Below are 21,088 nucleotides of genomic sequence, written 5' to 3' on the forward strand. Positions count from 1 at the left end.
AAGGCTTTGACCTTTTCCTTTAATTCTCTCTCCACTAACTATCCTCATTCTCACTCTCTCTCATCCCCACAACCCTGGTGAGAAAGGGGAGGAAGGGTAGATCAACAAACCTTTTAAAGCCATAGATATGGCCTTAGTTGATGGGAGTAGGGACAAAAGAAATGATGGCTAGTGTTGTGGATACTGACACTGAGTTAGATATGGCATTAAAATTTTGGTCTAGTTCAGATTTTTAGAAATATGCTACTCAAATCTGTAATTTTCTGAACAGCTGCTATCTCTGTTTACAATATTATCAAGAGACAGAAAAGGGTGCTCTAACTTATAGCTTAAAGTCAGTAAGAGAAAACATATAGCCCCAATTTTCCACTACTTACAGACAATAACAACAGTGATAACCAACAAAAGTAATTACTAGTCCTTGTTCAAGCTTTAATTTTTATGAAGCACTTTCACATGGTCTAACTTATATACATTATTTTCTTGGTTTTCCTCAGTACAACAATAATCAATACTGTTTTTCTTTCCACTTCAGGATCTTGTGGCAATGTGTGGCCTCTTCCTAGAATGTTCCTTCTCCTATTTGAGTTTCATTAATTTTCACTGACATTTCAGAGCCCAAATCATATGTCTTTACCTCAGGAAATCCATCTCTGACACTCCATTCAGATATACCCATTCTATGCTTTCAAAGTACCCACTATTTCTACTTCATTATACTTTTTACAATATTACCACAATTAACTAGTTAATACCTAGCTCTCCAGCTAGAATGTTAGCGTCATGAGGGCAGAACCCTAGTGGATCTTGTTCAATATTGATTTTCTGGCGTCTCCTAAATTTAGACAATAATAACACCATTGTTAATGACATCAGAACATCACACATAGTAAGGGCTCAATAGCTATTAGTTGACTAAATGGAGAAATGATTAAAACAAACAAACAAAAAGGGAGCTGATATGCAATCAAGTTGCTGACAAAAATGCCTTCATGAGGGCGGCCATTATGGCTGGATTTGATATTTTACTTACTAGGGACTGCTGGGGGACACTGAAGTGGGTTGGGCAGACCATCACTTGCCACGAACTGGGTGTGGGAAGGAGAGACCATGTAAATAGCTGAAGGGAGTGTGCCATAGGTGAATTGGTTAGTTTTTTTCAGACAGGCACTCTATTCATTAGCAAAAATGCAAGTCCCTTCTCCTTTCATCCATGTAAAGATAATAGGAGATTAGCATAATTTAAGGAAAATTCTTTGGTTCATTTCAAGGAAAGTGCTATATAAATCCATGACTAATCAAAGGGGAAAATGTCAGACCAAGATCAAGAACAAAATTTTTGATAACTTTTAAAAGGTTATACATGCTATCTTTTTTTCAGCAGTCAATTAGGACTCCTTCATTTTCGAACATAAAATTGAGCAGCTGATATTTCTCTTTTTAATGCCATTTTCCTACCTTGAAAAATTGAGCATATTTTTCCAAAGAATTATTGGAAAAGATCAAGCACTCATATATAAAAACTTATAAGACCACTATTTCCCCTCCTTGATATTTTAAAACATTTTTTTTACCTTGGTAAGGGTTTTGAATTCTATTCATTTTACAGTATTTTCAAAACTACATAAATAAAGGTTTACCCTGAGACTTTCAGTTAAGCTAAAGCAAGTTTTACTTCACTGAAATGTTATATTTTCTTTGACTTTTGAATATGATGATTGTTTAAAATCCTTTCCAGAGTCAGAATATTATCCACTCACTCTCCTTTCTAGATGGGTTGGCTCTTTAGTCTTCATTTGTTTATGGCTGCCTTTGAACTGATCAAATAAAAATCACCACAGAAAACAGGAAGAAAGCAAGTTAAATAAGTAACTTTCAGGATACATACACCAAATTATTATGTTGTATACATAAAACTAATACAATGTTGTATGTCAATTATATCATAAATAAATGAATAATAAATTTCAGGAAACTCTTCCCTGAAGGGTCATCTGTTTAAAATACAATAAGTATAGTCAATTCCATGTATGTAAACTAAATGCATCACATTAATAAAAGAACTAAAAATTATTTACCTTTATTGATAATCACAGAGATCTTAGTGACCAGTAACTATGTGACCAATAATTATAAAACAATGATATCATATTCATTTAAAAATAAATAAGTTTATGAGTCAAAGCATATGAGAACTAAGTTTATAAAGAAAGGAAGTATTTTTCCTTCATTAATCTAGTTTAATTATAATGATGGGCCAAATCTTTCTTGGGAAGGTAATCCAAGTGCACTACCAGACCTGTCAGACCTGTCAAGAGTTCCAAAGATGTTCCAGGATTAGGCCCAAGCTAAAAATTTTGGTCTCAACCATTAATTTTCACAATAAGAAGAACATGGATTAGAATCATATTAACTTAAATATTAGAAGTGCTATGACTATTTTGCATTCCCCAAACTGTGATACTTGGTAGGTAGGTTCAAGCCATTATTTAATTTAGAAAAAAAAAATCTTGTAAATAATATTGTTTCTCACTCAAGGATATGGTATTTCTTCTTATTTATTCAAGTCATTTTTTAATATTTCAGTGGAGTTTTCAGTTTGAGCCTGAGCCATACACCTTTGGAATTCCGACAGGTCTGGAAGTATCTGGGGAATTGATGGTGCAGTCCCTCTCACACTAATTTGCATGAGACGATGAGGCATCTTCCAGAAGAGAACTGATTCTCAGAGAGGAGCTGTCAGACAACTGAACTCAATAACCAATCCTTGGACATAAGTGGGGAACAGGCAGGACTGAGAGATTCTAAACAGAGCACAGCACCTCCTGTGGCAGCCAAGTCCCTTCTCCATTCTTTTCTCATATTTAAATTTCCAACAGGAGAAACTCTTTTGTTAAAAGGAGAAACTACTGGGTTTCTAGAAATTGATCAAGCGATTAGGTCACAAGGATATTTCTTTGCTGCTCTTCTTGCAGAAAACAATCCCACGTGAGAAAGGGGTCCTCTGTTCTTCACCACAGAACATAGCACAGCACTGAACACACAGAACTCAGCACGTAATCAAAACTTGAACCAATGGACACAGGAAACAGCTGGCCAACCCAGTGGAGGAGGCAGCTGTGCCTGGAAGCTGGGGAAGAAGAAAGGACACTCCTAGGGTAAGTGGTATACCCACCGTGGAAGGGGAAGTGTCTAGCAGGAATGGCGGAGATTAACAGAAGGAAGAGCACCTGGTAGAAATGGGTGTGGCAATGTAGAGTGGTCATCTAAAGCAGCAGTTCCAGGAGGAATACGACTGCAAGCACTGGGTGGGGGATGGGGTTTGAAGGGCTTACACTTAGTCCTTTGGGTAAAGGGAAGAACATCTTTAAAGGGAGGCAGAGCAGGAATGGATATTGCCATCTGCCTGTTGGTGTCTCAGCTCATGTGAGACATTCCCTCTGGACTTCTGGATGGGGGCCGTGGATAAGGGGAACATTTTGCAAAAGGAAATTTCAAGTGAGCAGGTGGGACAAGTGCCTGCAAATTTGGCTTACTGATATTGGTGAAATACCATTTAAATTTCTGGGTTGGTGTCTTCTGGAGAATAGGCCATAGGAGTCTATGCAACTTTCTCCATAAAGTCTTAAATAGCATATGGGTTGGTTGGTTTGATTTTTGATAGCTACAGTAAATTGGATTTTTTTTCTGGTTTCTACTTTAATCTTAATTTATATTTTATCTATTTCTCAAAGCAAACAAAAATTTGGACAAAAAAATTAATGAAGCAAATTACAATAAAATAATAAATATAAGAAGTGTCAAAAATTAATTTAAAGGTGGCAGATGAGTAAGATATGAAAAGAGAGAATTATACTTAAAGAACACATCCAAAACAAAACTATGAGGTTTCAGTGTACATTAGCTACTACAATTGCATGTAAAATAGGTTTTGAATATTCTAGCAGTCAAATCAGAGATGAAATCATGATAGGTTATATAATACATTTTTAGGTGATGTCACCCTCTTTTTAAATTATTGTTTAACACTTTTTAAGTGTTTTCTCTTATAATAACAAATTATTTAAATGATTCAAGCAGTACAAAATATATACAATAAAACAAGGATTATACCCTCCTCTGTCAGGAGTACTTTCCACATACTATACGTGCCTCTGCATCCTTTCTTCTATGTATTTTCGGCAGTCAATACATAAGAGTGAGGTCCTGGAGAGATCAACGAGAGAAACCATCCCTGTAGGGGTTCTGGCTTAAGTCAGCCTTGTCCTTGAGGGGTTGTAGTCTCTATGTATTTAAAAAATCAGTAAATTAGAAGCTGATAACTAACATGCTGATTTTTCTTGATTGTAGAAGAATAAAATTAATTTTTTCAAAGATTCTTGTATATTCTAAATGTTCCACATTAACTATGTATTATATTATTTTATTTTAAATTTCAAAAACCTGTATCAACTTAAATAAATAATATCAGTTAGTTTCTAATGGCACTGATATTTACAAAAAGAAGACTTTAAAGCAGAGGCTGAAGTATTAGGTCAGCTGGTAATGTTTGGATGGTAATAAATCTATTAGAGTTTGACATAGATTGTGTAGCAGTACTAACGTGCTGCATATAGTTTTATTTTCTCAGTTTTATGAATAACTTCTGATTTCTTCATAGTCAAATAACAGCCCCAGTTTAAGACCAATTTTCTTTTCCACACTCAGACTGAGGTCCTGGCTAAATAACTTATTCAAGCATTGGGCATCCACAAACCAACTTAGAAGTCCTGGCATTGGAAATATTCTTTTATAAGTCGCCAGTAACTCTTTATAGATTAAATAGTCTTTTATAGCTGTTCATTGAAGTTAAGTTCTTTAAAACAAATATTTACTGAGTATCTAATATGCATTAGACATTTTGCTAGATACCAAAATACTTAGCAAAGGTAAATAAATATAGATCTTGCTTTCAAGCCGAGTGATAAAAATCAGTTGCTTAGATGACTAAAGGGTAATACTTCCAAGTAGCTCTGGTATAGACAAAAGCAAAAAACAAACAAACAAACAACCTCCAGAAAGAGAGCTAACATGAATTCTAAAAAGGCGAAGTTGCCTGTAGCCCGGTTTATTTATTTTTCTTTCTGGATAACTAAGTTATAGATTTTTCATTATAGAGCTGGTAAAATATTTGAAAATTGAGAAAGTATCTTTTATAATTTTTCTGTGTGTTTGGAGTCCTAAATGTGGGCTTTATAGATTCTAGCAGGACATTTTCCCTGTTAGTTACTGTTCTCGGGCCTTTGAATCAAAATTTTCTGTAACAGTTGGTTTCCTTTTTTTCTTAAAAAAAACAAATCAGCCCACATTTTTGAAGCATAATTCACAAGTATGGTTCCACCAAAGACTTCTAGGCTTCAATTCACACTAAGTTAAGGTCTTTCTGATCGCACCATATTGTAGACTGAGGTTTGTACAGTTTAATTTTGCTGCATAGCTTCACACCCAAGCTGTGATCTGCATGAGATCCAAGTAGGGAGCCAGTTCATTTGAAAAGAATTAAGATCTAGTTGAGAATTAGCTGATAAGTACAAAAGATTTGCTTAACCAAGTACTTCCAGGGCAGCGATTACTTGCAAGTTTTATCCTTTATGTTTAATATTCCTAAGTGCTGATCCATGCAAGAGTTCTCAGGCAGCTCCAAAAGTACTAATTACTGTGAGAGCAGGGATACTGTATCTGCTGGGGCTATTTTCTGACAGATTACATTGTGAAGAAGTTTACCCAGAATGAGTGTTCCAACGCCTACTCAGTGTACTAGCTAAAGCAGTTCTTTTGCAGAATTCAAGTTCTGATTAAAGCATTTTCCAAGCTTAAAAAGCATAGTGCCTCAGATAAATTAAACGAAACCCACCTTACTTGGGGAAATATTTGCTGAGTTTCATTGCATTAGAGTCATATGACTCATTTGAGTTACAACAAAACTTGAACATCTTGAAGAAGTCCTTAAAAGTAGATCTGAATCCTATTTGCTGTTCTAAGAAATGCATTTAAAAATTATTTTAATTCCATTAATTTTACAATGTAAATGTGCTCGTTCACTTCTGTCTTGGTGCGGGATCGATGAAACATTTTTATTGATGTCATTTAAGATAGCAAACTGTTCCCCATTTGTGTATGTTAAGCTTTACATCAAATAACCTTTAACTTGAAAGTTGACTTGGGAGTGAAAATTAGTATCTCATGGCCTCCTTTTAAGCCTGAGTAGGAAGGATAAGAATTTACTGTTTACACTACCGAAATCAATCCCTTTCAAAAATAGGACATGGGGAAACAGAGGAAAGAAATAAATTCTTAAATATGGGCTAATGGAGAATATGAGGAATAGTAGGATCCATAACACTGAACAGAAGTTAACTGGTTTCAAAATAATTCCTTCCCCAATAAGTCAAAAGTGATTTTGAATTTATGCATAAACACCAATGAGTTTAGATATTACAAAAGAATATGGTATAGATTTTTGTCTATTCATGAGCGTGGCCGCCTAGGGACCTCCCTAGAACTCAGGCGCCATCACGTCGCTGCGCAGGAGATTCAGCGACTGTTAGGTCTCGCGGGCCCCATGCAGGTGTCACCGTTGGTCAGGCACCACCGGTCCAGAGTCAGAAACGGCAGGAGGCAGCGGGCTCCGCCATGCCCAAGAATAAAGGCAAAGGAGGCAAAAACAGGCGCAGGGGTAAGAATGAGAATGAATCTGAAAAAAGAGAACTGGTCTTTAAAGAGGACGGGCAAGAGTACGCTCAGGTCATCAGAATGTCGGGAAACGGACGATTAGAAGCGATGTGCTTTGATGGTGTCAAGAGGTTGTGTCATATCAGAGGAAAACTGAGAAAAAAGGCTTGGATAAATACCTCAGACATTATATTGGTTGGTCTGCGCGACTATCAGGAGAACAAAGCTGATGTCATTTTAAAGTACAACGCAGACGAGGCGAGAAGTCTGAAGGCCTACGGGGAGCTCCCCCAGCACACCAAGCTCAATGAAGCGGAGGCGTTCGGTCCCGGAGATGACGACGAAATCCAGTTTGATGACATTGGAGATGACGATGAAGACGCTGATAACATCTAAATTGAACTCAGAAGTTTCTGAATATTGTTCTGTAGTTTTAATTTTGGCTGTCACCCGTTAAGAAAACTAGAACTTCACCATGAATGCAGTTTGTTAAGAAACATGGATTTATTTTTGTTGTTTTAAAGTGCCACGTATCTTTAAGTGAAGCGTTAACCCTTTATTCTTCTGATGTAATGGACCGTGGGGGTAAAAGAGCACATAATCTGCTATTTAAAAAATGGTAACAAGAGAGTGGGAGGAGGGGAGAGAAGAGAGATAATTAAAAAAAAAAGTTTTCCAGTTATGGATGTTTTGAATAAATTGCTTTATCATCATGGTCAGTGATAAGCCCTAGTTCCAACTGATTTTTTTCCAGAGTCTTATGCTCCAGATTCCTAGCTGTTTTCTTTAATTTTTGATGAAATTTAAGGAAGGCAGAAATCTACATTTGGAGTAAAAAAAGAGCTATTTTCATATTTATGTAGATATATTTTTATACTATGTTTTATACCATTTTTTTCCCATCATTTTATGTTGCAACCATCATAACAAGCATTTCCAAAGTACAGATTTTAGAACACGGATTTGAGTAGCAATGTTGAATTTATAAGATGAATTAGTTGCAAAAATTCAATACTACATTAGAAGTACTGATATACTAGTTGACAGTCTTTTTACTTAACATGTAGGAAAAAAATCTTAAGGCAACTTTTAATGGCAAAATACATAAAATAGATTTACTATACAATATAGGTTGTGTTTAAAATTGTCTTTTATTGTCAAAACTCGTGAATTTTTAACTTATAGTCTTGCACTTTATGGAGAATTGAATTACAATGTATAAATAAAAAACTATTTCAGTAATAAACTGGTATAAGAAAAAGAAATGTACCACAGCTAAGAAGTAGAGTAAAAAAAGGTCACATTGAGTATTAAAACATAGATGTCCTAGATGAATGTGGTAACCTTCTGCAGCACACTGATCGTGGGTCTGGGAATACAGTAAATTCCTTTGAGGAAAATAGGATCTCTGGCCCAGAGCAAGATTCGTACCAGCAATTTTAAGGGTGCATGTTGTGAAAAGAAATGAGACTGTTCAGATTTAAAATTTAGTCTCAAGGCTGCAATTTAATTGCCAATCTGTTTTGGCAATTTGTTAGTGAGTTCCATGGGAATGTTTTAAGAATATGGATGAGAAAAAGCAGATGCCAAGGGAACAGAAAGAAAATACCAGATGGAGAACAAGGAACCCAGGAGTCAACAACGGTAACAGCAGCTTAATCTTCAAAACTCATTAGTAATCTTATCAAGGATCCTATGAATGGGCTTTGAAGACTTGGCCCAAACTCTTAAATGGGAGGGAATCAGCCTGAAATGAAGAGTAAATGTGAATATAAATTATAATCTATATGAAAGAGCTGATTTAATCATGTGTTGGCTGATACCTGTAATGATTACTTTAGATATTTTCTGTTGGCTAGTTACTGTATTTAAGCATGTTTTCCAGCATGATAAGTTACATTCCATGTAAGAGAGGATGTGGGAAGAACCTATGCTATCAGAAGCTTCATTTATTATTGTGGCTTTTTCCTTCTTGCTTTCATGTGATCTAAATTCTAGGACATGTTGGCAACTGCCCATCTCTACTCTTACAGAGTAAGGCCTGCGGGTATGTGATAGATAATGTGGTTTCAGGTTGTGAAATCTTATTTTCATCATGCATTTATGCTATTCACCCACCCACACACAGCCCTGTCTTCAGTCATTCCAAACTGGGGACTATTTCTCCAGGAACTGCTTGCTGCCTTTTGTTGGCATTTGTTCATAGTTTGAGATGACTTCAAGTACCTGTGATAATTCATTTTCACGAAATTTCAACGTGAAGCCAGAGGCTCAGACAGGGAAAGGCAAGAGGAGTGCAGCAAGGAGGCAAGTAACAGGTGCTCCCTGGAGGAGACTGCCCCCTAGGGGTCAGGCTTACCAAATTTAATCAAATGTAGCTTCCATCATTCACACAATGTCCATGTGAATTTATTACTGGTGATTTCCCTCCCCCCCACCCCTTTATTTTTGTTACCTTTTTTACATGGCCTTTGTTGTGATTTAAGTGCGTGGCTGCTGGTTTATTGCTTTGTGCTGGACTAAACAACACAACTTTCCCACTGTTACATAGTCCATACCCTTCATTTCATCATGCTGTAGAATACAGTTCTGCATTGTAATTGAATCAAGTATGTTTAGTCTCTCATTTCCCCTCACTGCTCCTTCCATTGTCCCAACTTGTCAGGCTCTTGAACAATTTTAAACCTTTCTCTCTTTCCTGCAACTCAGCACAGTGATGTTTTCATTACATATTATGGCCCTGTTTAAAGATCTACTGAGACTCCCTGTTATTTATAAGGTTTAGTCAATTTTTCACTTTCCTTTTTTTTTTTTTTTTTTAAATTAGCCCTCCTTTGTCTACTCCAATAATGTTTCTAATCTCTCCCCTCTGTGGTTCTGTAACTTGGCTGATCATTCAAATCCCATGGAAAATTTTTTCAAAAAGCAAGGCCCTGGTCTGACCACTAGAGTATTTTTATTTTTTATTTTAAAAAAAAGTTTTTTTAATATGCGTTATTGATTATGCTGTTACAGTTGTCCCAATTTCTTTTCCCTTTGTTCCCCTCCACCCAGTGACCTGCCCCCCTTTAGAGTTTTGATAAGTGGCCTGGAATGTGACCTGAAAGATAAGTTTTCCCCCTTGCTTTTAATTATCAGGTATTTCTAATGTGCAGCCAGGCTTGAGAACCTAATCGTTATTAGAAAACTCATAGAAAGGGGACATTTGTGTTCAGTCTTCAAGGGTGGTGGACTCAACAAAAGGTGGAAGAGGAGAGTAAGAAGTCCCTCAGACTGAGGGAGTAAGGTTGGCAGTTCCTGGATGTCAGAGGCCTGTCTCCCTATTTTGTGTCTTTGTCATAGTGCGGTACAGTGTATGTGTGTCTCACAAGGCTGGAGCTGATGGAGCTGATGGACCTCAGGGGCTAGCAGGAGGGAAGGACAACTGCTAGAAAAATGAATAAAACACACAGGATCTAGGAATAAAGTCCCTTTGTGAAAAATCTCATGTCCCCATTTTACTGGGGTCGGTCAGCAGCCGTCCGTCTTGAGAGACGATGGTGTAGCTTCTTAAGAGTCTATCTGCACCGCCGAGAATGGCTGTGCAGTCCGACTCGGGAGTGACATGGTATCTGTCTCCTCCCGTGTTGAATCGACATCTTGCGATGACGCTGGAGTGTCCTCTCCAGTGAAGCTGAAGCTACAGAGCCTGGGCAGGGTGATATGGAGGGTCTGCTGTTGCCCATGCAGCAGACCCCCCCTCTCTTCGCAGCTGAAGGGTCCAAGGGAAAGACGGAGTCAATACAGCTTGGCTTCAGGTGCGCCGCAGGAGTTGCCGGTGTTGACTACAACGTCAAACCGCCTTAGGGACTCCGGCTCCGGATTTTCTGTTGGGGTTTACTCCCTTAGCCTTTCCCCTGAAGAGGTATGCCGCAAGGCAGCGGAGGTTTTTTGGAGTCAGAGTTTTCCTTCTCTGATGTACCCTGACTGGAAGATCGAACCAGCAACACTTAGCTCGCAGGCCGACGCTCAATCCACTGAGCCAAACCAGCCAGGGTACTTTACTGGGGTAGTGACAGAAAATTCACCAAATTAATTGGTTTCAGTAACTTGTTTAAATGAGACCACCTGTGTGCAGCGTTTGTGATGATGGAAATGGGATGGCAATAGAGAGAGCATTTCATTGTAGTTCAGTAACACTTCAGGGATTTATCCTGTTTCCTATGTGTTATTTTACGTAGGGAATAATTTTGCTTAAAGAACAGAAGAGAGACTATCAATACACAACCTCACAACACTACCTTTTGCTCAGGACTCTATTATCTACATCATGCAAGGCAGACTGGTAAACGTGGAGAGATAATCCCCTCTGGTCCATTGAAAATCTAACAACACAGCTCCCTCTCAGCGTTCCACTTTCCCAGCATTTTGACCTTTCCCCTCATCATGGGGTAAGAAAACAGAAAGAAGTAACACGTTGTTAGGGATGTGACAGAGGAGTTTCTAAAGTGGAAAAACAGAAAGCAAATGTTTCTCCCTATATGTAGATTCGTTGCTATTTGTCATACACACTAGTACATGAATTCATTTCACTCCTTCTCTAATCATGCATTTCCAGAAAGTTAATGTTTCATATTTCTCAGAAAGGACTGCTGAAACCACCAGACACCCCAGATGCTTGAACAGTTGCTTTAAACACTTCAAAACATTCTTGCATAAAAACATGGACCTGATCTTTGTAGGCTCCTGATGGGAACAAGCAGTATCTCCTGAATTGATCAGAACTTCCTCCAGAATCCTTTAACTCACTAAACGGAAGAGAAATATCTACTTGTAAATATATTCTAAGACTCAAATAGTAGTGTCTTAAACTCAATCGGAAATATAAATCCCAAGAGAAAGAAGTACCTAAGCATGATAGCAAGTTATAAATGACCAGTTTCTCATTACCACCTCGAAATAAGAGTTTTTAAAAAAAAATGAACCAACTTGAAAAAGAACCTGTAAAATACCACCAGCCAAGCACAGGATTGGGATAAAGTATTTCATCAAAATGTCCATAGATCATTTCTTTTAGGCGTAGAGGAGTATCTTGTAAACTATCACACAGTGCACATTTTCATAGTCACATTGGAGAGAAATGTTATAATAGATTTTCTTTTGTGACAAGAGGCAATATGATCAATAAAAAAATATAAGATTATATTTAAGATACACAAATCAATTTTAAATGGGGTATAAAAGATAAAAAAGCTATTTTGTTTCTAAAACCTGCATGCTCTCTTGGTCTATTTTACTTCTTACATCTTTCATACCCAACTGTCATTTGGTTTCCGTTTCCCAGGATCCATCTATGCCATTGTCAAAGCTGTGGTGCTGACCCTGGTTTTCAAGTTGAAGAGCAGCTTTGTCAATTCTCTTTTTTTCTCTTAAAAGGATTGAATGTTGTACATTTTCCCCACCCCGTTTGCTGTAAGAATTTTACTCTTTTAGAAAATAGCAAAGGTGAAGAGTTAGAAGGGTATCTATATATCCCCAGAACCAGACATTAATGATAAGAACTGTACCTTATCTCAAAACATGAATGAGGTCTACATCTTTGGACAGAGCAACCTTTGGGGTTGCAACTTGGCTCTGGTTAAGAGTGGTTTGTGCAGCTGCCAATTCAGAGGCTCAGTGTCCTAACCAGTGTCCTTGCCCAAATTTAAAGAGTCATCCTCCTAAGGGTAGCTGCTCTCATTTTCTCTGGGTGGGCGGCACCCAGTTAATCTCCTGTTGGCTTTGAGATCTGTTCCCCAATCTTCTTCTGCTCTGGTTTGAGTGGCAGGCTCTTGGTAGGTTCATCCAATGGGAGGCAAGATTGAAGTGAGGGGATGAGAAGCTGGGGGAGATGTTTTTCCTCTTTTTTTTGTGGTGTGTGGTTCTGATTTTCGGGGCATCTGTGGCAGTGTCTCTTCCACGGTTCCAGTTTCTTCCAGGCAGCCTCTCTTCCTGTGGGCCCAGCTCCCTCTGATCAATGCCTGCCATGTACAGGTCTGGCAAAATGGCCTGGCTCTTGGGCTCTAGCAATACCACTTCCTCTGGTTGTCTCTCTAGGTCTGCAAAAGATGACTTCTTCCGGCTCTTGTCCAGCTCCAGGTGGCCTTACAGGCTTCTCAGTTCTTCCCTCAGCTGTGGCAAGAGGTCCTCTCATGCTGTCTGTCTCCCCTTAGTGCCCTGGTGTATTCATTTCTCTGCTGCTAGGAGCTTTGACTGCCGAGAGCTCAGAACTAGTCCTGTTCTCTGAGACTTGCCTGACAGGAGCTGACAGAGCAGCCACCCCCCCCCCCAAAAAATGGATGCAAACTGTGAAATGCTGACCCCCTTGGATAAGAACAAAAAAGGGACAATTTTGTGGTGCGGTTCCTGTTCCGGATCCCTTCCCCTGTGGGTGAGGCCAAGGCTGTGCCTGACCTGAGCCACATCTTTGTATGTTTCCTTCCTCTTCTCTGTCCTGCTTTGCTCTCTCCCTCACAAGCTTTTCCTAAAGAGCACACCCTCATAAAATCACATGCATCCAAATCCCTGCCTTGAGTTCTCATTTATTTCTAGGCAACACAAACCGAGGCTGCTGTGTAACCAAATCCCCTCTTTTAAAAGTTTTCTTTTAGAATGTTTTTTTTTTTTTCAGCTGTGTCCCTCCACCCCTTCTCTACCTACTAGCTGTGTCCTGAATGTTACAGAAATCTAACATGACTCCCAGCACCCCACCCGCTAGGATAAAACCCACAATGATCATATCTGTCAGGGGCTCCTAGAACAGAAACAATTTCATATGTTACTCATTTGATTATTTTAATCACTCTCTGAGTTGCAGCTTCCCCTCATTTCTCCTCCAATTTCAGTGTTTTTTCTACCTCAGGTTAGTTCCCAAATGCTCTTCTTACTCCTCTCTGGAATGCATGAAGGTAAGGGATATTAGGTAGTTTGTCTACCTGAAAACTAATGTAGGAGATTGAATAGTGTCGTAAAGAGTTTCTGAGACCCCAAGCAATGAATCTTCTATTGCCTGACATCCTTTTAGCCAGGAAGCAGCCACCCAGAAGATCTTTTATAAGGAGGACACTAACACAATAAAGTAAAAAGATCTTGGAGTATACGCTAAGTTCCTGTCCTTGTGTTGAGAGGTCAATCATCTCTCCTTGATGCTCATTTAGAGAGCTTAGATCCTTCTCTCAGGAAGAGCAGGAGCCGAAGTAATATGGGGCCTCCTAGAAGTGATTCTTACCGGACTTCTTATGTTCTCCTCCAGATGGAGGAAAAACCCACCGATGCGTTCTGCCAGAGCCCTGACAAGGATGGTGGTACTCCTCCCGCTGAGGATGGCAGGCAGCCTACTACCTTTCTTTCCACTCCAAGTTCCACCATCCTCCTGCTCACTGTCAACTCCAATGGATGGCTTCTCCAATGTCCTTGTCCCTCATAGCTCTCAAGCTTCACTGACTTGCACATTCACTTACCTTTGTCATGATTTGGTAGGCTCCTCCTTTGAAATATCAAACTTTATAACTCCCCATAAACCACAACTTTGTATCTTTCCAGCTTTTTCTCCATCACCCCAACATATTTGTTAGCCTCATAAAATGTTATATTTAATTGATTCATTCTTTGAATTCCTAAACTATTTGTCACCTTCACTTTCTTTCTCACCTTGCTAGACTCCATGACCTATGGCATCCAACTACAAAGAACAAGGTACTCCAAGGAGTTGAGCTATTCATTTGCCAATAACCTCAGCTCCCATACTTGCTTTCCATCTCTACCCTTGGGGCACTATTGCAACCTGTACATTTACCATTTCTCTTCTCATCTCCTATACCCATCTAATATACTGAGCAGTGCATGAGGAAGTCAGTGCTCACTGTCACACTATGAGCAGATCGAAAGTCCCTATTTCACTTGGAAAATTGCAATCATTACGTGTGATTTTATCATAGACATATATATCTTCACCCATCTTTCCAGTCTGAGGACATGTTCTTCTTCCTGCTCAAAGACAAGCCAGCCTAGAAAAAACTTCCCCTCCCAACAGCTCCCTGAGAACATGTACCATGTTTTATTCCTATTTTGTGAGTATTAGAACCTGGGACATGGTGGATAGTCAATTAGTGTCCAATGCAATGACTCTTTCCTATAGTTTCTGTAGCTTGTATCGTATTTACTTATGTCTACCCACCATCCTAAATTGTGAGTTCTCTGGGAACAGGAATTGTGTTTTAATCACCCCTTATCACCTATACTTGGCAATGTTCGCAACATAATAGGCAGGAGTGAAAAAAGTTGAGAGGAAAATTAATATGTTGGCAACATAGTCATTTTTATGTATTCAAATATGATTAGCTGTGTTGATAAATAGATTTCTAACTGAGAAACTTTATAACATGACAAGTCCAAGTGCACAGTTATGGAGACTCAATGAGTTCTAACTTACTTTACTACCAAAAGAATTCAGATTGTTATTTTTAGGTCAAATTTAAATAAAGTCATGAAAAAACCAATTAGATAACTTCTAGTCTAGAAAATGGGTTATCTGAGAGCTCCACATTTTCTTTTGCCTGGGTTCCCTTTAATGCCAACTGACCAAATTGAAGATAACTAACTATGCCCAACTGTTTAAGTTTTTGTTCTGAAATCTACTTTATCTTTTTCTATTTGATTATTTAATTTTGTTGTTTGTATGGCTTCCTTTAGGATATCCTGCTCTTTAAAAAATTTGAAAAAAATTTTATAACAGAAAGCATTATCGATGTATAACTCCTGGCTTTCTAACCATTACTTCAGTTTCTTTATTACTGACAATTGCCCTATCATAGTCACACACACACACACACACACACACACACACACACACACAAACACACACACACACAAGTATGATATAAAGAATAAAAATCAAGATTCTCAAACACAGCTACCTGAAACACAAACTTCCTAGGTACTTTCTGGATTTAAGTAAGTCATACCGAAAATTCCAGACACTATATTTGCTTACCTGAGGTCTCCAGACCACTCAGTAATTGTTCTTCAAAATCCTGACTCTTTTTTTTTAAACTGCAGAAGAATCTCACTATGAACTCCAACTTTACCACAAGCTTCTAAAGAATGTCAGATAAGAACAGAGCTCTCCTTTCCTCTTGATATAAACTGAGCTTCTGGCCACTCATGAAATAAGAAACTATGCTCTTTGCACAAGGGCACTTAATGACTCCCTAACACAGTCTCCTTGATTATTCAGTTGGTAGGTTCTATACGTCTGGTTTTCTGTAGTTTGTAACCCTAGGTTGCACTTTCCCTGTTGTCCCACATAATTCTGCCCTTATATTGTTTGTCTGTGGTAAGAACTTACAGGCTTTAAATCTATCAATCTAGTAAAATATAATTAGGGAGTTAAATATGTTGCCCCTCCCTCCCCAAATCATATAAGACAGTCATGACTGAATGTATAGCATTTGGTGCACTGCCCTGATCCCCCTTCAGAATAAAGACATTCCTTCTCCTGACTTCAAGGGTTGTGGCCTGCTGAGAGCTCACTGCAGAGTCTCTCCCCAGGAATTCCCTTGGGTGAAAGGAGCAGCTTTTCCCAAACCCTCGATGCCAGCAGCCCACATCCAGCGACTCTTTGGCAAGTGAAGTTACAGAACCCACCTCTCATTCTCTCCCCTTAATCTGGGCAGGCCATTCCAGCCTCAGAGCTCCCCATCGTGATCAGTCGTGATACATTGAGACTTCTGAGGAACTGTATTTATTTTTTCCCTTTCCAACCCTGTTTCCTTTACTCCCTTATAGGTTGTCAAATAAACCAGCTAGATGCAATCCTCCAGCTCAGGGTCTGTTTCTGGGAAAATCCAATGTCAGACTCTTGATGCTGGGAGTGCTCCTAGAAAGGAAATGGATGATTTTGGAGCTGGGTTGCCTATCAGTTGTTTAAAAATGAGGACACTGTCACTGTGGTAGGCAGGTTATTGATAGTCCCCGGCCTACTGTAGCTCTCCTCTATTTAAAGTGAGGATAAGCAACAGTCAAAGCAAATAAATAAAACTATAGTTCACCCTGTACAACACAAGACTGAACTCCGTAGGCAAACTTACCTGTGAATTATTTTCAACAAATTACTGTAAGTGGATTTTCTTAACACTTTCTTTTCTCTAGCTTACTATATTATAAAAATACAATATATAATACAGATAATGTATAAAATATGTGTTCAATGGCCCTTTATGTTATTAGTAAGGTTTCTGCTTAAGAGTAGGCTATTAGAAAGTAGTTAAGTTTTGGGGAGTCAAAAGTGATGTACATAGATTTTTGACTGTGTGGGGGTCAGTGCCCAAACCCTTGTGTTGTGTGAAGGTCAACTGTATAAGAAATTCATAAATATACAGATAGTTTCTGGCCCTTCTGAAGTGTGGATGGAAAGTATGCAAAGCAAAGCTGGGTGCTCATTTCCTACAGATTTTTAATCTCTGCTGCTCGGCAGGATTTGTCCTGCCCCGGGTCTCACCTGCCACCAGGCCTGTGAGTGCACTTTATGACTGTGCTATGGCTTTAACTCTCTCTATTTCCCATAACTCTTATCTCTCAAACACAGAATAAAACTAACTATAATCAGTGAATCATGGGGCCCACAATTCAAATTAGTCTAGTCTAATTACTTGGAAATATGAGGTCTGCCCAGAAAAAGTTGTGCCATTGTTAATATAATGAGAATGGTTTGCTATAATCTGGCAGCCAAGGAGAGTGGACTGGAACGTGCATGTGTGAACAATGACTACTTCACTGTACTAGTCAGTGGGGGCAGTAGACACCCTTGATTTAGCCTGTGTACTGTGTGGCCTTCACATTCAAAATGACTGAGCAAATAGAGCAACAAATCTGCATCACATTTTGCATTAAGCTTGAACATTCCATGATTCAGAAGGCTGCAGCTATGGGCAACTGGTGAATGGTAGCTTCATCATGACAATGCACCCACTCATGCATCACATTTCATGCAGAGTTTTTTGGCAAAACATCAATTTACCAGCTTCTACAGCCCAGATTTGGTGGCCTGCGACTTCTGGTTTTTCTCAAAACTAATCACCTTTGAAAGGGAAGAGATTTTTGACCATTGATGAGATTCAGGAAAATATGATGGGGCAGCTGATGGCAGAACTGTGAGGTCCGTAGGTGCCTATTTTGAAAGAGACTGAGGCATCATTGTCTTATGTACGATGTTTTTTGTATCTTGTATCTTCTGCAATAAATGTCTCTATTTTTCCTATTACATGGCTGGATACCTTCTGGACAGACCTTGTATATCTTCCTTTTCTTTCTAAAATTAATTTAAACGTGGTAAAGCAACAGATGCATGCATTTCCTGCCATCCCAGGAAAATAAAAAGTCAAATACAGCTCTCTTCTGAAATAACAAATTATATATACATATATATGAGAAGTACAACTTCTTTCCAGTTATTTCTGAAATCTATAGTGTTTCATGGAAATCTTGACATTCATTTTAAGGATTAGAATAAATGGAGAATTTTGCTGGTCCCATTTTTGTTGATGCCTGATACTAGGAGATGCTGGAGACTTGGAAGGAAAGTTAGTGATCTTTTCATATCCATGTTGCTAAGGTGATTTTGTGGGATGAAAACACACTGGCACCTCACTGTTAATTTGTTTACAGAAGAATATGAATGAGTTTCACCTCCTACAGTCAAGAGCACTTCAGCTTCTGCTTAATTCTTTGAACCTCACAGTAGGAGGCAAGGTCATTCACTAGCAAACCTTGAACTAACTAGCAAATTAAGTAAAAATGCTTTTCGTTGTTGTTAAGATACAATTACTCTCAGCAGATACATATACAATCTGTTAAATAGTCCCAATTAACTATTTAGAGCTCAAGTGAAAAACAGAATATATGTGAAACTAAGTGAAAAAAAGATCATTCAGTTCTAAATCGAAATTAGTTTGCTTTTGAGAGCAAACATCTTAATTCTCAGTAAATCAAAGAGGTTTAGAAAAACAGTTGGCTTGTTGACTTCTGTGTGTGACTGTATAGAGCTGATATAATTTTATTTAATTAAACAATCAGTTACTTTTGAATACAATTGTGACCTTTTGGACATGGGGGAAAAGGTGCAGGGATTAAGAAGCATAATTGTTAAGAACAAAATAGACAGGGGGATGTTAAGGAAAGTATAGGAAAGAGAGAAGCCAAAGAACTTACATGCACAATTCATGGACATAAACTAAAGGGGGTGGGATTGCTGGAGAGGGGCAAAAGGGGAAAATAAAGATTCCTTTCAACACTAAGATTCTATAACCTTTTGGCATGAGGAATGGGGAGAGAGTGTAGTGATGGTCTTAGTTTGCATAAAACTGAATAAGGGGTTAGAATACAGGCCACTGTTGTCCTGGTAAAGGGCTTGGGTTTTCTGCTTTGTATAGTTGTTCCCAAAGCCTGGGCATGACTTTGTTCCCTACTGAATCGGAAGCAAGACTAGTCATGGATCATTGATTCTGCTTTATGAGATTAGGAAAAATAATCTCTCCACCATGTAAGAAATGAAGTTCTCATCTTGATGTAGGAAAATACTATTATAAGAGGCAATACAGTGAAGTGGCTATGGACATGGACTTCAGTGCCCAACTGCCTCAGTCTACACTTCACGAACTAGCAGCAAATGACTTAACCTCTGGGTCCTGCTTCTTCCTCTGTTAAACAAGAAAAGTAACCACATCCTAAATGAGCAGATTTAATCTGTTAATGCATGTTCAAATTGAAAATAAACATTGTCTCAGTATTTGTTATTATTTTAAATATAATTGGAATAGCTTGAATTCTTCAGTTAGTACATAGAGAAAATTACCATATACTTTATTTTCCAGGGCTAGAGAAATCCTTTTTTTTTTAATATGAGAGAAGTGCATTTTGTATGGTTTTGACACAAATTTCTACCAAGACCTTTGTTCCCCAACTACTTAATAAAAAGAACCCCATGTTTTCCCTATAGATAGGCTCCTCATATTTTTTGATTTGCTAGAAGATGAGCTATATTGCCCACAATGAACTAAAAGTCTAAGAAAATCCTAATGAATATGAACATTTCCCTGCTCTTGCATTTAAGCTATTTTAATTGAGGAAAGGAATATGAATTTATAGAATATTAGTGTTGAAAAGAATCTTTTCTAAATTTTATTGATTATGCTGTTACAGCTTTTTGCCCTGATTTTCCCCCCTTTGCCCCCCTCCACCCGCTATCCCCTTTCCTCCAGTAATCCCATCCCTGCTTAATTCATGTTCATGGGTTATACGTGTAAGTTCTTTGGCTTCTCCCTTTCCTTTGCTATTCTTAACATCCCCCTGTCTATTTTGTTCTTACCAATTATGCTTCTCAGTCCTTGCAGCTTTTCCTCCATTCTTCCCCTTCCTCTCCCAGCTGACAATGCTTCAAATGATCCCCATACCTATGATTCTGTTTCTGTTCTAGTTGTTTCCTTAGTTTGTTTTTGTTTTTATTTTTTAGATTCAGTTGTTGATAGTTGTGACTTTGTTGTCATTTTGGTGTTCATACTTTTGATCTTCTTTTTCTTAAATAAGTCCCTTTAACAACTCATGTAATAATAGCTTGGTGATGATGAGCTCCTTTAACTTTACCTTGTCTGGGAAGCACTTTATCTGCCCTTCCATTCCAAATGATAGCTTTGCTGGATAGGATAATCTAGGTCATTGCTTTTCATCACTTTGAATAATTCTTGTCAGTCCCTTCTTGCCTGCAAAGTTTCTTTTGAGAAATCAGCTGATAGTCCTATGAGAACTCTTTGTAGGTAACTCACTTCTCTGCTTACCTCTTGTTGTTTTTAGATTCTCTCTTTAACTTTAACCTTTGGCATTTTAATTAAGATGTGTCTTGGTGTGGGCCTCCTTGGGTCAATCTTGTTTGGGACTCTTTGTGCTTCCTGGACTTGTATGTCTATTTCCTTCACCAAGTTGGGAAGTTTTTCAAATAAGTTTTCAATTTCTTGCTCTTACTCTTCTCCTTCTGGCACCTTTGTGATTCAGATGTTGGTACATTTAAAGTGGTCCCAAAGGTTCCTAACCCTCTCCTCATTATTTTGTGTTCTTGTTTCTTCTTTCTGTTCTGGTTGAATGCTTATTTATTCCTTTTTTTCCAAGATATTTATTTGAATCCTGGCTTTCTTCCCTTCACTCACAGTTGGTTTCCTGTATACTTTCCCTTATTTCACTTTGTATAACCATCATTTCTTTATTTTTTTTGCTGTACTCTGTGAGTTTTATGAGCATCCTGATAATCAGTGTATCAAACTGCATGTGACAGGTTGGCTATCTCCATTTTACTTAGTTCTTTTTCTTGAGT

At 38.3% G+C, this 21,088-nt stretch overlaps 1 protein-coding gene across 2 annotated transcripts; it reads left to right on the top strand.

Moving 5' to 3' along the window:
• The first annotated feature begins 6,648 nt into the window (after positions 1 to 6,648).
• On the top strand, positions 6,649 to 7,107 carry LOC150020745 (eukaryotic translation initiation factor 1A, X-chromosomal-like). Of its 2 annotated transcripts, XM_090271298.1 has the most exons (2): positions 6,649 to 6,876; positions 6,928 to 7,107. In XM_090271298.1, the coding sequence occupies exons 1-2, from the start codon at positions 6,673 to 6,675 to the stop codon at positions 7,105 to 7,107; spliced, it is 384 nt and encodes a 127-aa protein (XP_090127424.1). In that variant the 5' UTR covers positions 6,649 to 6,672. The 2 variants fall into 2 exon arrangements, with proteins under 2 accessions (XP_090127424.1, XP_090127343.1); XM_090271217.1 differs by having other exon boundaries at positions 6,649 to 7,107.
• Positions 7,108 to 21,088: the final 13,981 nt, after the last annotated feature.

Source organism: Furipterus horrens, unplaced genomic scaffold (genome assembly GCF_987537825.1).
Source record: "Furipterus horrens unplaced genomic scaffold, mFurHor1.1.pri manual_scaffold_1, whole genome shotgun sequence".
NCBI lineage: Eukaryota > Metazoa > Chordata > Mammalia > Chiroptera > Furipteridae > Furipterus > Furipterus horrens.